This window comes from Solea solea, chromosome 12 (assembly GCF_958295425.1).
Source record: "Solea solea chromosome 12, fSolSol10.1, whole genome shotgun sequence".
In the NCBI taxonomy this organism is placed as follows: Eukaryota; Metazoa; Chordata; class Actinopteri; order Pleuronectiformes; family Soleidae; genus Solea; species Solea solea.
Window position 1 is genome coordinate 26,032,827 of NC_081145.1, and position 14,541 is coordinate 26,047,367.

Consider the following 14,541-nt stretch of genomic DNA (forward strand, 5'->3'; position numbering starts at 1 on the left):
TTACAGCATTTTCATGATCATTTGTCAGGAAAATTACTCATGAAAGTGAAATTCACCTGTTTTATTTACAGTATATACTGAAAATATGACACTAATAAATGCAAGACTTAAAAAAACAGGATAATGAAAGCCCAAACATTATCTTAAATAAAACAAATAAATCAAAAGTGGTTGTAACAGAGCTAGGATTAAATAAGTCTAGTCTCCTCGACTCTTTGGACATGAAAATACTGTGTAATACTTTTACTCGTCACCTACCAAGGATCAGCTCCCCGAAGTCGAGGTGTGGTCTGCTGAGATACACGAGAGGCTCTCTGGTGTTTCCCACACACAGGAAGGGCGTGGACAGCGACAGAGTCTCTGTGACGAAGCTCCAGTACGATTCGACCACGTCCAGCTCCTCAACCACGTATTCAAAACACATCTACACACACACACACACACGGAGAGAATGATATTTCAGGGGATGATGATCAGTAAAAGAGGAAGAAGAGAAGGAAAACACCAAAGAAGAAGAAGAAGAAGAATTTACAGGAAAAATGAGAATTTGCTTGAAAAAGATGCTTTTGAAATCATCTCAATCCTGCTTTTCTGTTTTCATGTAAAAAATATTGTATCAATGTTGTCTACGTACATGTGTGAACACCAGGGGTCTCAAACTCAAACGACCAGAGGGCCACTGAGCTTCTAGTCTGGATAGTTTTGAGAGAAAGCAACTGTTGGTCGATTTGTGACGATATTTTGCCAAAATTCAAAATAAGTTGTTTTTTTTTGCTATGAACTGATATATATAGTTTACAACAACTGCTGAATACATCTACTGAAGACGCTTCTCCTCTGCAGACACATGTCAGTGATTGAAGCTTTCAAACAGGAGAAGATGTCATCGGGTGGTTCCCGACTTTCACTGGGCATTTCGACCCTTAACCACCCCGTCCCTATGGTCGGTGGGTCGGCAGTTGCTTCCAGCTGTCCCTGCACTGATGGACCAGGTGTCATGTCCCACCTTATCTCCACCTTGTCTCGACCTGCATCTCCTCCTTTCTCCCGTGTCTACCTCCAGCATCCAACACCTGCTTCCAATCCACTCATCAGCTCAGCCTTTATATTTCCTGTCCTGCAGTCACTCATTGCCAGATCATAAGAGTCACCTCTGTGGTAACGTCACGGCACTCCTGAAAACTTTGCCTACTGTAGCGTCTAATCGCTGCTTGCTGTTTCCCTCACGTTTGTTAACCCTTTTTTAATAAACAGTTAAAACTGCCATGTCTCCTCGCCTGCCTGCTCTTGGGTCCTAAACTGATTCGTAACACCAGGTCCTGGTACTTTTTAATTATCCTCTGTGCCTCCTCGGACCCCAGAGGACAATATGAAGGCCTCAGGGACGTTTGGATGACCTGGGGACAGACAAGTGTCCTCCCCAGATCCACTCCTTATTTCTGAAAACATGATTTATGCTGTAAAATTAATCTGTCACTTAATATTAAGTGGTGGGCCACATGATATCAATTGGGGAGGGCGGGGGTTTTTGAGACCTCGGGTGTACATGCACGCACACACATTCATTTTACGCCTTCATTTGTTGTTAATATGATAAAATACTGCATTATAATAATGTAATAGTTTTGTGATCACAGTCGAGGCAAATTGTCTTTTTTTGGGTGTATTTTATTGTGCATAATAAATCAAATCAAAGTACAGCAGGTTAGAGGGAGACGAATGAAAGCAGGAAGAGATTAGATCAGATGAGCTGTGCTATAACAAGATTACATTAAAATGAGATTGGATTAAACAGAGGGACCAGCGCAGTTAGATACTGATTAGATTTAACAATTTTAAGGTGGGGACACGCGGAGAGATGAGGACAATGACAGTGAGGGAGTAATAAGATGGAAAATGAAGAGAGAGATGAGTTGAGGTGAAAATGAGGACAGACTGCAGGAGAAACGGAGGAGAAATGTTTTTACGAGATAAGATAAGTCTTTACATTACCTCCACTTTCTTCCCGGGCAGGATGGTTCCACGCGGGGTGAGACAGCGAAATGAAGTGGTTTCCGTGTCTTTACACACCCACTCATACGGGTATGGTTCACTGGTCGGGTTTAACACAGCAAAAGATCTGTGGAGTAAACAAAGCAAACACACAAACACTGTAACCGATTCCAAGGTGGTTGAACTTGAAAATAAAAGTTCACCTGCTGCCTTCAAAACACCAACTCAATAAAACACAGACGGTCAAGTTGTTCGATTTCTATCATTAACTCAATTTTATACATTTTACCCATACAATTTCTACCTTTACCTCAATTTTATACATTGTATCTATAAAATGTCTACCTTTACCTCAATTGTATACATTTCATTTATAAAGTTTCTACCTTTAACTCAATTGTATACATTTCATATATAAAGTTTCTTCCTTTACCTAAATTCTATACATTTTACCTATAAAGTATCTACCTTTAACTCAATTGTATACATTTCATTTATAAAGTGTCTACCTTTACCTAAATTGTATACATTTTATCTATAACGTTTCTACCTTTACCTCAATTTTATACATTTTATCTATAAAGTTTCTACCTTTACCTCAATTGTACACATTTTATCTATAAAGTTTCTACCTTTACCTCAATTTTATACATTTTACCTATACAGTTTGTACCTTTCAGTCAGTTACTAGTGTTTAAAAATAGATTTTACAGACATGTTTCCCTTGTGTGCACTATTAATAACAAGCTTTGAATTAAAATCACACTAAATGAGCAAAAATACGAAGAACAATGTTCGGCCTCTTTTTTGAAGACACCCCCACTTCCCTTTTTTAAACCAAAACCCTTTAAATAAACCACTCTAAATTCTCCAAGAAAATAGAGACGTAGATTTAACCAAACATAGAAACGTATTAACTTGTATTTCATGGCCAAAGGAATGATATTTTACAGTACATGTATTAAATGGTCTATGTCTCTTTCAGTACCTTTTCGTTGACACAGAAAGGCCAACGGCGTTGAACTCGATGACCCTCGTCTCGCGGTCTTGAGGGTCCCTGAATTCCAGGCTGCGTCGGTTCCCGCTGATGTAGTCCGAGTCCTCCAGGTCAAAGTGGAAGTGGGGAAGTAGACTGCTGCCCCGCACGGTAATAACGGGAGGCTTATCCCCCTTCCGCAGGTTTGGAATACTGAAAGAAATGCACATATTATAACAAACATGTTATCCTTGATGTAAAAGAGGATACTGGATACTGATATCTGAAGAAAGTCAAGGTTGCGATATGTAAAGAGGTATATGGGTGAAGATACATATGAATTGTTAATAGAATTGGTTTAGTTGTTCCTGTGTATATGTTATTAATCTGTATATAAAGGTTCCAGTGTGTAAAATGTGGTGAAATGATTTGTATTTGGTAAAAATTGGAGATAAAATTATGATACTTATGACAATTAAGTTATTCGAGGTGCACAATCACCTGATTGTATGAATTGTTGTTTTTCATTACCCTAGAATGAGCCTTTTATATTGACATCAGGGGTCAGGTCAGCATGTTGTTTTTATAGTAGCCCACAGTGGACAAACTAAACATCTTTTGAGTTTTGATGAAGGGAAAGGGCGAGGGAAGGAATATTCAGCTGTAACATACAACTTCACCAATAAATGTTAAATTTTAAACACTGTACCACAAAAATAACAAGAAATCATTATGTTTTCATTGCATTGGGTTGTATAAAGCAGTAATGATGATATTAGTAATGAAAAAAGTAGGTAAAAATAGGGTAAAAGCTACAAAATTAAAACCTTTTCTTGCTCCTTTTCCTTCGCGTAACTTCAATGTTTTTTGTTTGTTTAGATAATTTATAACTTTTGTCTTCCTATATATTTGAATCCTAAACACATGTATTTACTTTAAGAATAAGAGTTAAAAAAACCAACAACAACAGTGCAGTCTGAAATGAGTTTAGTTGGATTTATTCATGAGTGAACGGCGCGTTTCGCCCGTGGCTCCCTCAGGTTCACTCAGCTCAATTGGAAACGTGTTCACAGCTGAACTCATGAATAAATCTAAGTAAAGTCATTTTCAGAGTGTGGTGGGTTTTTTCCACTGTTGTGGGTTGTATTTTTCTTTTTTAATCCTGACATTGTATTCACCTGCAGAGCAGCTTGCCATGAAAGTGGGCCACCTCCAGAGGTGAGAAGTGAACTCTGAACTTCTGCGTGGAACCAGGCTGTATGGCTCCAATCTCGGGCTCGACACTGAACGGCGGCAGCTCAGGTTTCTCCAGCAGAGCAGACGGCAGCAGGCTGGACACGGCGCTGGCAGAATCGGCCTCGGTCTTGGCCGCTTCTGATGTGCTGCTTTCCTGTCCAGGAATTGGCGTCTCGTCTGGAACAGACAACGCAGCCACACATGTTCATATCAATTCATGATCATTTAATCTCATTTAAAAGCTTTGGAGTCATTGTGATGGTTGAATGGCTCGTCTACTCCCTCTACTGTCTGTTAGCGGAAAGCCAGCCTTACACGATCGGTGTTGTGGTGAGAAAATGGTCTTTAATTGACTGTGTAACCCATAAATAAGCACCCATATAAGTAAACTCAATAATGTGACAGTAATGTTCTTGTTCTACCTTCCTGGTCACTGCTGACATTGCTGGTATTTGCTTCCATGCGGATTCTCCAGAGGAATTCCACTTTGACATTACCGGGATTAGTAATCTGCAGGCTGTACACGCACACACACACACACACACAGTGGAAATTAAACTCAGTAGTATCCAGTTTAGTTTAAATCTGTTAAACGATGCATTTTGTAAGAGTAATTCCCGACGTAGACGTACTTCCCGAATCTGGTTTGGTAAAGCAGCGTGTCTCTGAAGTTGATGCTGTCCTTGCTGCAGGTGAACTTGGCGTAGTCACAAGCTGCTTTGATTCGGAGCTCCAGCTCCCGCTCTGATCCGTGAAGCGTTGAGCAGCCAGGCTCCGGCTCGGTCTTTGTTACCTGCAGACACAAACGTGACTTAAATTGTGACCAGGTACCACTGCTCTCTCTAGCTCTCTTTGTCCAACATCTCGGAACATGAATTTAAACATAAGAGGTGAGTTTTGTCTTTGTTTAGGGACAAAATCTGATCTGTCTTGACATGGATTCATGACGTGGAAGCTATGTGAAACAAATGCTGTTAAAAGATATTTAGGGACAGAGTGCAAGCAAATGTAACTGCAGCACAGTTGGTTTAATAGTATTTAATAGTATGTTTTTCCCTTCTATCTTATTTCTACTTTTCTTCATTGTTATGATTTTATGCTGCTGTAACACTGCAAATTTCCCTATGTGGGATGAATTAAGGATTATCTTATTTTACCTTATAGATAACTGGTATTGCTAAAGTAAAAGTAAAGTGGTAAAGTATTACTAGTACACTCTTGGATTTTCCACTTGTTTTTTAGCTTCGCCAATATCTGCCGATATCGTGCAGATAATATTGTGCATCCCTACTATATGCTTTGTCTAATATCATCCAGTCTGGTATCAATACATTTTTGAATATCAAAATGTCCTGCCCTTTTTCCCCCAACTGAAAATGGACGCCACCCTCATCTTCCTATGGTATGTAAGGTAGATTTCAAGTTTACAGAAGGTAATTTCGTGGTAGTACAACTCCAACAATTAAAACAATAAGAAGAACTAAAATATAAAGGTTGTGTTCTGGTCACAGGTGAGATCTGTACCTTCCTCCTCTCGGTCTGCTGTGACTGTGTTCCTGAAGTGGGCTCGGAGTCACTCAGCCACTGCACGGTCTTCTTCTGGTCGTCCCAGTCGGGCACCTGGTCTATTGGCTGCTGGAACACTAACTGGTGGAGCTTACATATCATTGCCCGGCTGTTCAGCGTCACCGGCTGGACGGAGCTAAAGGTGACGGTCACCTCCTTAGAGCAACCGGCGTGAAGGTGTCCCACCTGTAACAGAGTAAACAACAGCGTCATCCTAAGAAAACCTACTGTCACCGTGTGATTATAAAAGATATTATATTATGTTGTTCGTCTTTAAAACATTACTTAAAACACCACCTTTTTCAGAACACCTTTAAATAAGTGACATTTCATTTTAAACAAACTTACCTACTGTATATTCTATATTTCACTGTGGTGTTTTTCATTGGCTAATTCTTATTATCAGACGGAGCAACAAAACTGAATATTTCCTCGGCGGTAAAAAAAACGTATTTGTGATTATTATTGATTAATATTTGTGATTATTAACATTTGCAATCCCAAGTTATTAGGATTGTAAATTTCTTCACCATCATCAAACCTTCTATGACTCTAAGACACAGTGGGACAGGTTTTTATAAATTCAAATGGTTCTAAATATCTATATGTCTTCCCCACATTCACTGCTGTACCTGTGGGGAAAAGATGATATGGTGTCCAGGGGAAGGCCACTCGAACCTCATTGCCTGGTTGCTGCTGTGGTTGGTCATGGTGAATCTCTCCTCATAACGACAATCCACATGGCAGTCGCCAAAGTTCAGCACCTCATAGCTGCCTGTGAGAGAGTGACATAAGGTTAGTAGATGGATTAAAAACAAAAAACCACACACACACACTTCCATGTTTCCATGCTGTCCTCCGCCGTCATTCTCTCACCTTTCTCATAATCTTCCTGATCCATCTCCTGCAAACACCTGCCGATGTTGTCCAGAGAGATCATCTCTGGGTGCGATTCCCCAGTCACTTTTATTATGGTCCTGCTTTGCTTGTTGTCCTCCACCTGCAGCGTCATCTTGGCCTTGACACTCAGGGGTTCGTTGGAGCAAAAACTGACCTCAAACTCCACCTGTTCATTCACGTTCAGCGTCAGGGTGGCTCTGCGCACCGCCTGATTGTCTGTGTAGGAACAGGCAAAAGAAGGGTTACATTTAAGCTCATTAACTTACAGACATTTTAGTTTAAAACAATAGTTCTGCCCACAATTTTTCTAAATTTGACAAATAAGAAGACCTTATGGCTCCAGAACAACTAAAAAGTTCCATTTTGCCCAGTTTTACTGTCTGGTCTCTGACATGTGGTTTTGTAGTTTTGTAGAGACTAGTCAAAAAATGTGACTTATTTTATCTTTGCAATTTGTGTTCAATTCCACACAAGTGAATATTTATAATCTTGAGCGACACTGAAAAAAGAAAACATTTGACTAACTAAAAAGAAAAAAAAATCAATTGGTAACAATGAAATTAATTAGAAATGATGAAATTAATCAAACTAAAGTTAACTTGCTAACTTTAGTTAGTTAACTTAGTTTGAGTGTTATCAATTAAAGTAATTATCAAGTTTGTCAACGTTTGTCTTTTTCAGTCTGCATTTAATTTCGCTAACTTAAGTTTGAATTAACTTAATTTCAGTGTTACCAATTTCATTAATTGCTATCTGTAGTTAAACTTAATCTGTTTGAGTGTTAGTAATTAGTTTTAGTTTTGTCAACCTTTTTATTTTACAATTTAATTTTCACATCACTTGCTACCTGAAGTTTGAATTAACTTAACTTTATTTGACTTTACCAGTTAAAAAAGGTAAAGACTGGATGTATGACACTGTACACAGAGCGTTACCTGAGTCATCGTCGCCTTCCAGGTCAGTGTAGATGGAGCTGCAGTCAGAAGTCGATTCGAGGGTGAAAACACCGTGTTTATCCTGCAAGTCAATCTGGACCTGCACATCAAATAAAAAGCTTAGTCCACACAGTTCTCACTACAATAAAAACAAAATAAAACGTAAAAATTATATAAATATTTCACCTGGGCTGGATATTTCCCATCGTTCAGCAGCACCAGAGGCAGGGTACGCCTCTGTCCGAGTAACACGCGTCTGAACGGCAACAGTAGACTTCCTCTGCTGTTCATCAGCGACGGATGCACCACGCACACACTGGGCAGGTTGCCCTCCCCCATTAGGTCAAACTCCAGCACCTTGTTCTTAACCAAAGGTGTCGCTCTGGATCCAGCCGGGAGGAAGAAAGAAAGAAACGGTTAGTAAAAAATCAAACAGGAATCAACCTTGCAATATACACAGTTGTATATATACCTGCTGGCTCCCTCCATTGCCACCTCAAACAGAGAACTGTACAGCTGTGTAGACCGCGGTGTGAAGGTGACCACAACAAACGTGTGAGACTTGCTAGGAAGGGTCAGCGTCGTCGTAGATAAATCAAAAACGTCCACGTTACGCGACGCCTGTACAAAAAAACCACAGACATTTTTTTAACCTACTGTAACACAACCAACGATGAGTTTTAAGCTTTAGACACATTACCTTGCAGCTGCCCAATTTGAGGCACATGAAGAGCACACAGGGCACTTTGCTGTTGTTGGTGAGTTTGATGCGAGCTTGGCCAGTCTGTCCGACCAGGACTTTGTTGAATATCAACTTGTTCTCGTCCAGGACGTAAATGCATTCGGCGTCGCTGAACTCCTCAGAGGAGAGCTGTTGGCTGGTGTGGCACAGATGGTGCTCCTCAAACACGGAGGCCACGTCTAACAATATGCCTTCACAAACGTTTGAAAAAATAATCATGTTAAAAGAAGAAAATGGGACAGGTCGTCAGTTTACAGCAAAAATATTTAAATTTGTACTTGTGTAACTGACTTGAATTCAGTGTATTTATCTAATCACACCATTTTTTGGACTTATTTACTTATGAAGGCTAAAGATACTAAAAATAGCTTGAAACTAATAATTTTCCTATAGTAGTGGTTATATTTTCTTGTTTTTTTAGAGGCATTTTTTGCAGTATTTGCACAGTTGAAGAATAACTGCATTTAAATTATATATGCTAAAAAATAGTGGCTGAGAACATGTGGAAAAACTGAAAACTAGAGTAAAGAAGTATGGAGTTAAGACTGAAAACAGTTTCCCTCCAGTCTTCTGTTCAGAATATATTAGGCATGTTCAGTAAACAGTGATGTTTGCAGACTTTGGTCCACACTGAACATGTGGGGCAATGTGTGGAGCATGTTGCTGAACTTTACACAGTTTAAAACCCAATTTAAAACCTAATTTTTGTCATTCGAGGTGGTCAGTAACACATTTTCCTGTGTCAGAAGACACAGGAATCCAGATAGAATCCAACCACAAGATGACTTACTCGGCTTGCAGACTTCAGCCAGCAGCTTGTACGGTATACCGTTTGGATGGTCTGCTGGATCACGGCCAGTGATGTTGATGAGCAAACCCTGGCTCCAGCTGCCCAGCTGATCAGCGGCACAGTCCACTATCACCGTCTGCTGACACCCGGACTTTAGGTTTCCAGTGCAGGGAGTCACCGAGAAGATGCCCATGGCAAGGCGGCTCTAGAGCAGACACGTGAGAGGAGGAGAGGGAGAGGTGCATGAGAACATGGGAGTCAGACATAAGAAGAGATCAAGGGAGATGTAGATAGTCTTCCACTTTAAAAACCCAGGAAGTCCAGGAAGTGTGACGTAAATAAGCCTCCACCCCAACTGAAATTTTCCTGAGGACTTACGTACGGATCATACGTACGCTTAAAGCACAAACAAACAGGAGGTGCTGTATGGATTACATCGATTGCAGAAGCTGCCATTGCAAACTTTTACAGACTCCTACAGCACCATATTTAATTTCCCTTAAATCCTAGCAGATTTATTGATGGCTTTGCTGGCTTCAAGATGATTTCAACAATCATAAATTGTGTTTCAGAGTTCAAAGTTTTAACTAAATGATGGTTAATTAGCCACTGAGCTCCGTTACAAACAACCACAGATACGCCATTCTCGAGCGTATTTCTTCCACCCCACCTATGCAAGTAGGGCAGTGTTGTGAGATACCTCACTCGGTTATCAGAGAACCGTGGTTACGTGAGTAACCTAACGTTCTCCATCAAACCTCCCTCGGTATCTCACTATGAGAGATATAGCCCACTCCCGGATTTGCATGCTCCGAAGCCCACAAAGCCGCGACTCGTGGTGGGTTGTCACCCACTGCTTGTTGAGCACAGTAACTGCAGAGTGATACGTGCTTTCACATGAGAGTCTGCAAACACCACAAAAGTCTCCAATAACGGCAGAAAAGTCACTAGATTTGTCGCTACTCACTTTTGACAAAAAAAGTCGCAAGGAGGCGTTGGAAAGTCGCCAGATTTAGCGACAAAGTCGCCAAGTTGGCAACACTGAATGGCGGGTGCAGCGCACAGGGCGCTTATAAGGGGGCCAAGCTGGGCCGTGCATCACGATCTGATTTGTCTGTCATATGACAGACGTGGTGTCATTGGAGCTTCCATGATCGGTCACGCAGAGGGCGTTTCCGATAGTGAGATACCGAGGGAGGTTTGAAAGAGAACCACAAGTTACAAAAAAAACCCCACAAGCACAAGAACAAAACAACAACTGTCACTCTCTTACCTGTACAATACTAGTGTCCTTCTGTAAGGACTCACGCCTCGCTCTGGAATTGGCCGCATTCATCTGTATCTTCTTAACTGGACCCCTGAGACCAAGACACAGTGACAGAGTTACATTAACATGACACAACTTCAAAAAGGCAACACATTTTATCCAGTCAGTGAAACATGTATTTACCAAATGTATGTATACTGTGTGTTCTATTTTCCTACCTCAATATTATAGATGAGTCTGGGATCAGAGCCGGTGGAGATTGGTTGGTGATGGCGAAACTGTACTCAAAGAGTCCGTTGTTGACAATATTGAAGCTCTGGCTTCTTTTGCTGCCATGATAGACCAGTGGACCGAAGTTGAGTTCATGGGCAGGTGAGATCTTGTACCTGAAGAAAGATATTGAAAAGGTTTTAAAGCGGGATGCTACACATCACAATATTGGCATTGACTGTACTGTAATTTGTTAAAAGGTGATATAATGTATGTAAGAATATTATGATATTAGACCTCAGATTTCCACAATTTGTCATCAGAGATTGAGGAAAAAAAAACATTTATATAAAAGATTATAATACTGGCTTCAATGATACCTGTAGTGCAGACTTTATTCACAAAACAAACTTTCATTTGCGGGCCACAAACTGCATTTCTGTGTGGTGTTTTGGTCTGTTGCGCCACCCACTGTTGCCCGTCTAGTAACACAGCTAGTAGCACTTCAACACACAGGATGCCAGCAGAGTGAGCAGACAGCAGCAAGCAACTAAGCAACAAAACTGAGTCTAAAAAGCCTCAGTATCCCCCTCAAAAACGTCTCATTAAGAAAGGGTATAGATGGTGAAAAGCAAAGAGGAAGTTGATGCCAGGATTAAAAACAGAGAACTTCAGCCAAGGTTATCTAACACTTTATCTCTCCCTCCCTTTTATACACTTTGTTGATGGATATTTAACGTATATAACATTTTTATGGTCTGGTAATGTTGCCTTGTTGTCTCCTCTCATCCTGTGATAATGCTACACTGGTGTTTTAAAGGAGACACACTTTTACTCTCAATATCCACTTATTGTTATACACTCAGAATTAACCAAATAGGTTCAATTTTTATGAAAATAAAACAGGCAATGGGGCAATTATTTGTGCATGTTTTTGTACATTAACACAGTGTAAAGCTGAGTGAAGTGCAGCGTCTTGTTGTACATATTTTACATATATCACTTTTGATAACTAGAGCATATTATCATAAAAAGGATGACAGACACCATGAGTCATGCTTTCACCTGGAGAAGACGGCTTGAGCTGAAATTTTGAAGGATAACATGGCTATGATTTCACCGACGCTCCCAATGTGCGGTTCAATCACCTGCAGAGGAGAAGTTTAGTGAGTGTTTTATATAGTTGTCTTCTTGTTTATATAGTTCATTTAAAAACCAGAGTTTAGGCTGAGACCTGGCAAGGCAGCACAGCTTGCTCTTTGAGTGATACTTCTGCTGAGGGGTTGAAGATAATTGACACTATCGTGGCCTTCTCGTGGGGCTTTAGAGAACCGTACTGGGGGGAAACGGTGAACATGGAGTCCAACTTTGGCTGGGTTGAGTTTGTTCGTTTCACTGAAAACCTGGAGTTAAGAAAAGAATAAATGTTAAAGAAAAAACATATGGTGACATAAAGTAAATTTCATAGAGTAGGTTTACTGTTGCTGTATTATGATACTCACGTGTAGGAAATTTCATATTTTCCTTGGTTTTTCATCTTGAGAGTCATTTTGGACTCATTAAAGACCTTGATGGTTCCAAAATCCAGACATCCATCTACCACAAAAGAGCAGCACATAGTAAATTAACTTCTATTATCATTTTCTGTTAGTAACATCCGGGGTTAAACTTAGACACTCAACGAAAAACACCTTCTTTTTTTTTTTATTCTTACATGAATAGTTTTACTCCTTACTCCTCTTATTAACACTTTTAAAGGAAGCTTATCATTTCTTTTATGAATTTAAAAATTGCATTGATTTATATCAATAATCTGCCTATATGTTGTTTTTAAATCTTACTGAAAGGTAGCGTTTGTGTATAAAATGTACTTTTCAAATAAAACTGTCTGCCTGACTTACAACGCTGAGACTAGTTGTGTATTTATAGAGCGCTAAGATAATTTTTTTGACCATAATAATAATAATTATTATTATTATTATTGAGTTGTTGTTTTCTTGTTGTGTCCTACCTGGTGAGATGGCCAGATTTATATCGTAGGCTTCAGCTGACACCTTTATGTTTTCGGTGTTTACGATGCCGAGAATGTTGGCCTCGTCACACACCTGAAACAAAACACATCATGGACACTTTTACATACATGAAACTATCTCTGTGCATCTCTATCTGACCAAGTTTTCCACATCTTTGAACAACCTTGTTATGAACGTGTTTTAAAGCAGAACCATGCAGGATTATGAACTCCCAAACTCCACACGTATGTGCTTGGAACTATTTCGCAATGAATATTTACCGCTACTGTCGTGATGTTTGTTTACCTCTAGTCGTAGGAGCTTCTTGATGTGGAGCGGCCTCTTGGCACCAAAGTGCACAGTCAGCGGGTAAGATGTGTGAGGTAAGATGGTGCCGTGATCCTCTGGGACACTGAACTCATCACCCAAGTCCTCTAAACCGTGCAGTTTCCATGACACAGGCAGAGCGGTCTTATTATGTAGCGTCACGCTGCGGCTCTCTCGCCTACAGAGAGTGAGAAAAAAAGGGGGGCCTAGACAGTCAGTAATTGCTACTGTCCCTGTAACTGATGTACAGTATTTTTTACTTTTTCATGCTGCTTGCTCTCTTTGTAGAGCTTTAGGAACATATATGGTGGCCTTGAAGTGCAAAACACAATGACTAAGAGTAAAAACAAAACTGAAATGTTTTTTTTTTTTGTTCATATAGAGTTTTACTCCTTGTGTATTTTCATTTAACTTCGTTTAGTTGTCATTTATCCTTATCCTCTAAGTTTCACACATTGTATGAATAGATTATTTTGTACCAGATACACATCTCCACAGAAGACACATATGGAGTATAATATACTCAACACTATACAGGCTGGTGAGTTGTTCTTTTCCTGCTTTTCCTGGAAGACTTTTGAGTACAATCTCGCACTCTGAATGAGAGTTGCTGCTGTGCTTTTTCTTTTTGTGGTTGTTGTGATTTCCACTTTAAGGCCAAATAAAAAAATTACTTCACTTTTAAAACTACATTATAAAAAACACATTTACCTGTGCAGTAGAATCCTGTCAAAGTGCATATGTTTGTTTTCCAGCTCCAGCTCTGGCCACGCGCCCCAGCACGAGAGGTTGATGACCACCACGTCTGGATTGTCCTTGATGCAGCACACAACACTGTCCTTAAAGTGTCCCACTTTGGTTGGGTAGGCCCATACTTTCAAATCCTGGATAAAACAGAGTGACTTGTGTAATTTAGCTCTTTTGTACGATTAATATCAATGGACATTCTTTTTAGCGGACAGCGTGACGTACCCTCTTCTGGTACGGTTTTAGGGTCATGGTTGTGGGATCCAGCAGATATGTGGCGGCCTGGTGGTCGTGATGGAAATGGAACTGAACCTCCGCCTCCATGCCTGAATTGTTCTGAATCACAAACCTCTCTGTGTTCTCTGGAAACTCATTTTCCTTGTATCTACAAACATGCACAGAGAATACAGAATAGGGATTAAAAAAAAGAATGATAAATTCACACACACATGATGTTTTCTCCTCCACCACTCTACTCTACGTCCCTTTACCTCTCTCTGGTTTTGCCACAAATTAATGGCCCAAACTCAAAGTATCCAGGATTGATGATGTAGGTCTTGTGCAGCCCCTCCTCAACTTGTGGCACCTTTTTACTGTGAGCAAAAAGAGTTCTGGGGAAAACATACATGATAAATAAGTCCAAGTCCAGTCAAAATTTTGTCAAGAGTTTTATTATAACGAGTCCTGAATTAGCCAAATAAATTTGACGTATGAATTGTTTGGAATTGGGTGAAAATGTAGGAAAAAAAATAATAGCAATAAATATTACTTCTTCCCAAATAATAATGAGATTCCCAGCTAAGAAAGAGAATGGGGAAACAAACGTTAGGACTTGTCGACT

The 14,541-nt window shown here is 40.1% G+C and overlaps 1 protein-coding gene across 1 annotated transcript in view; it reads right to left on the minus strand.

Annotated features, from left to right (window-relative positions):
* The window catches only part of hydin (HYDIN axonemal central pair apparatus protein), a 75,587-nt gene that overhangs the window by 3,291 nt on the left and 57,755 nt on the right, over positions 1–14,541 (minus strand). The window contains exons 49-72 of the mRNA XM_058646080.1: positions 14,192–14,311; positions 13,926–14,085; positions 13,665–13,837; positions 12,933–13,131; positions 12,626–12,719; positions 12,117–12,210; positions 11,849–12,017; positions 11,680–11,762; positions 10,623–10,790; positions 10,411–10,495; positions 9,138–9,342; positions 8,306–8,538; positions 8,078–8,226; positions 7,792–7,987; positions 7,606–7,705; positions 6,647–6,886; positions 6,403–6,545; positions 5,729–5,956; positions 4,837–4,997; positions 4,627–4,721; positions 4,147–4,381; positions 2,981–3,181; positions 1,993–2,119; positions 259–424 (exon numbers count right to left, since the gene is read on the minus strand). Coding sequence (XP_058502063.1) covers positions 259–424; positions 1,993–2,119; positions 2,981–3,181; positions 4,147–4,381; positions 4,627–4,721; positions 4,837–4,997; positions 5,729–5,956; positions 6,403–6,545; positions 6,647–6,886; positions 7,606–7,705; positions 7,792–7,987; positions 8,078–8,226; positions 8,306–8,538; positions 9,138–9,342; positions 10,411–10,495; positions 10,623–10,790; positions 11,680–11,762; positions 11,849–12,017; positions 12,117–12,210; positions 12,626–12,719; positions 12,933–13,131; positions 13,665–13,837; positions 13,926–14,085; positions 14,192–14,311 — 3,824 coding nt within the window. The remainder of the gene's footprint in view (positions 1–258; positions 425–1,992; positions 2,120–2,980; positions 3,182–4,146; positions 4,382–4,626; positions 4,722–4,836; positions 4,998–5,728; positions 5,957–6,402; positions 6,546–6,646; positions 6,887–7,605; positions 7,706–7,791; positions 7,988–8,077; positions 8,227–8,305; positions 8,539–9,137; positions 9,343–10,410; positions 10,496–10,622; positions 10,791–11,679; positions 11,763–11,848; positions 12,018–12,116; positions 12,211–12,625; positions 12,720–12,932; positions 13,132–13,664; positions 13,838–13,925; positions 14,086–14,191; positions 14,312–14,541) is intronic.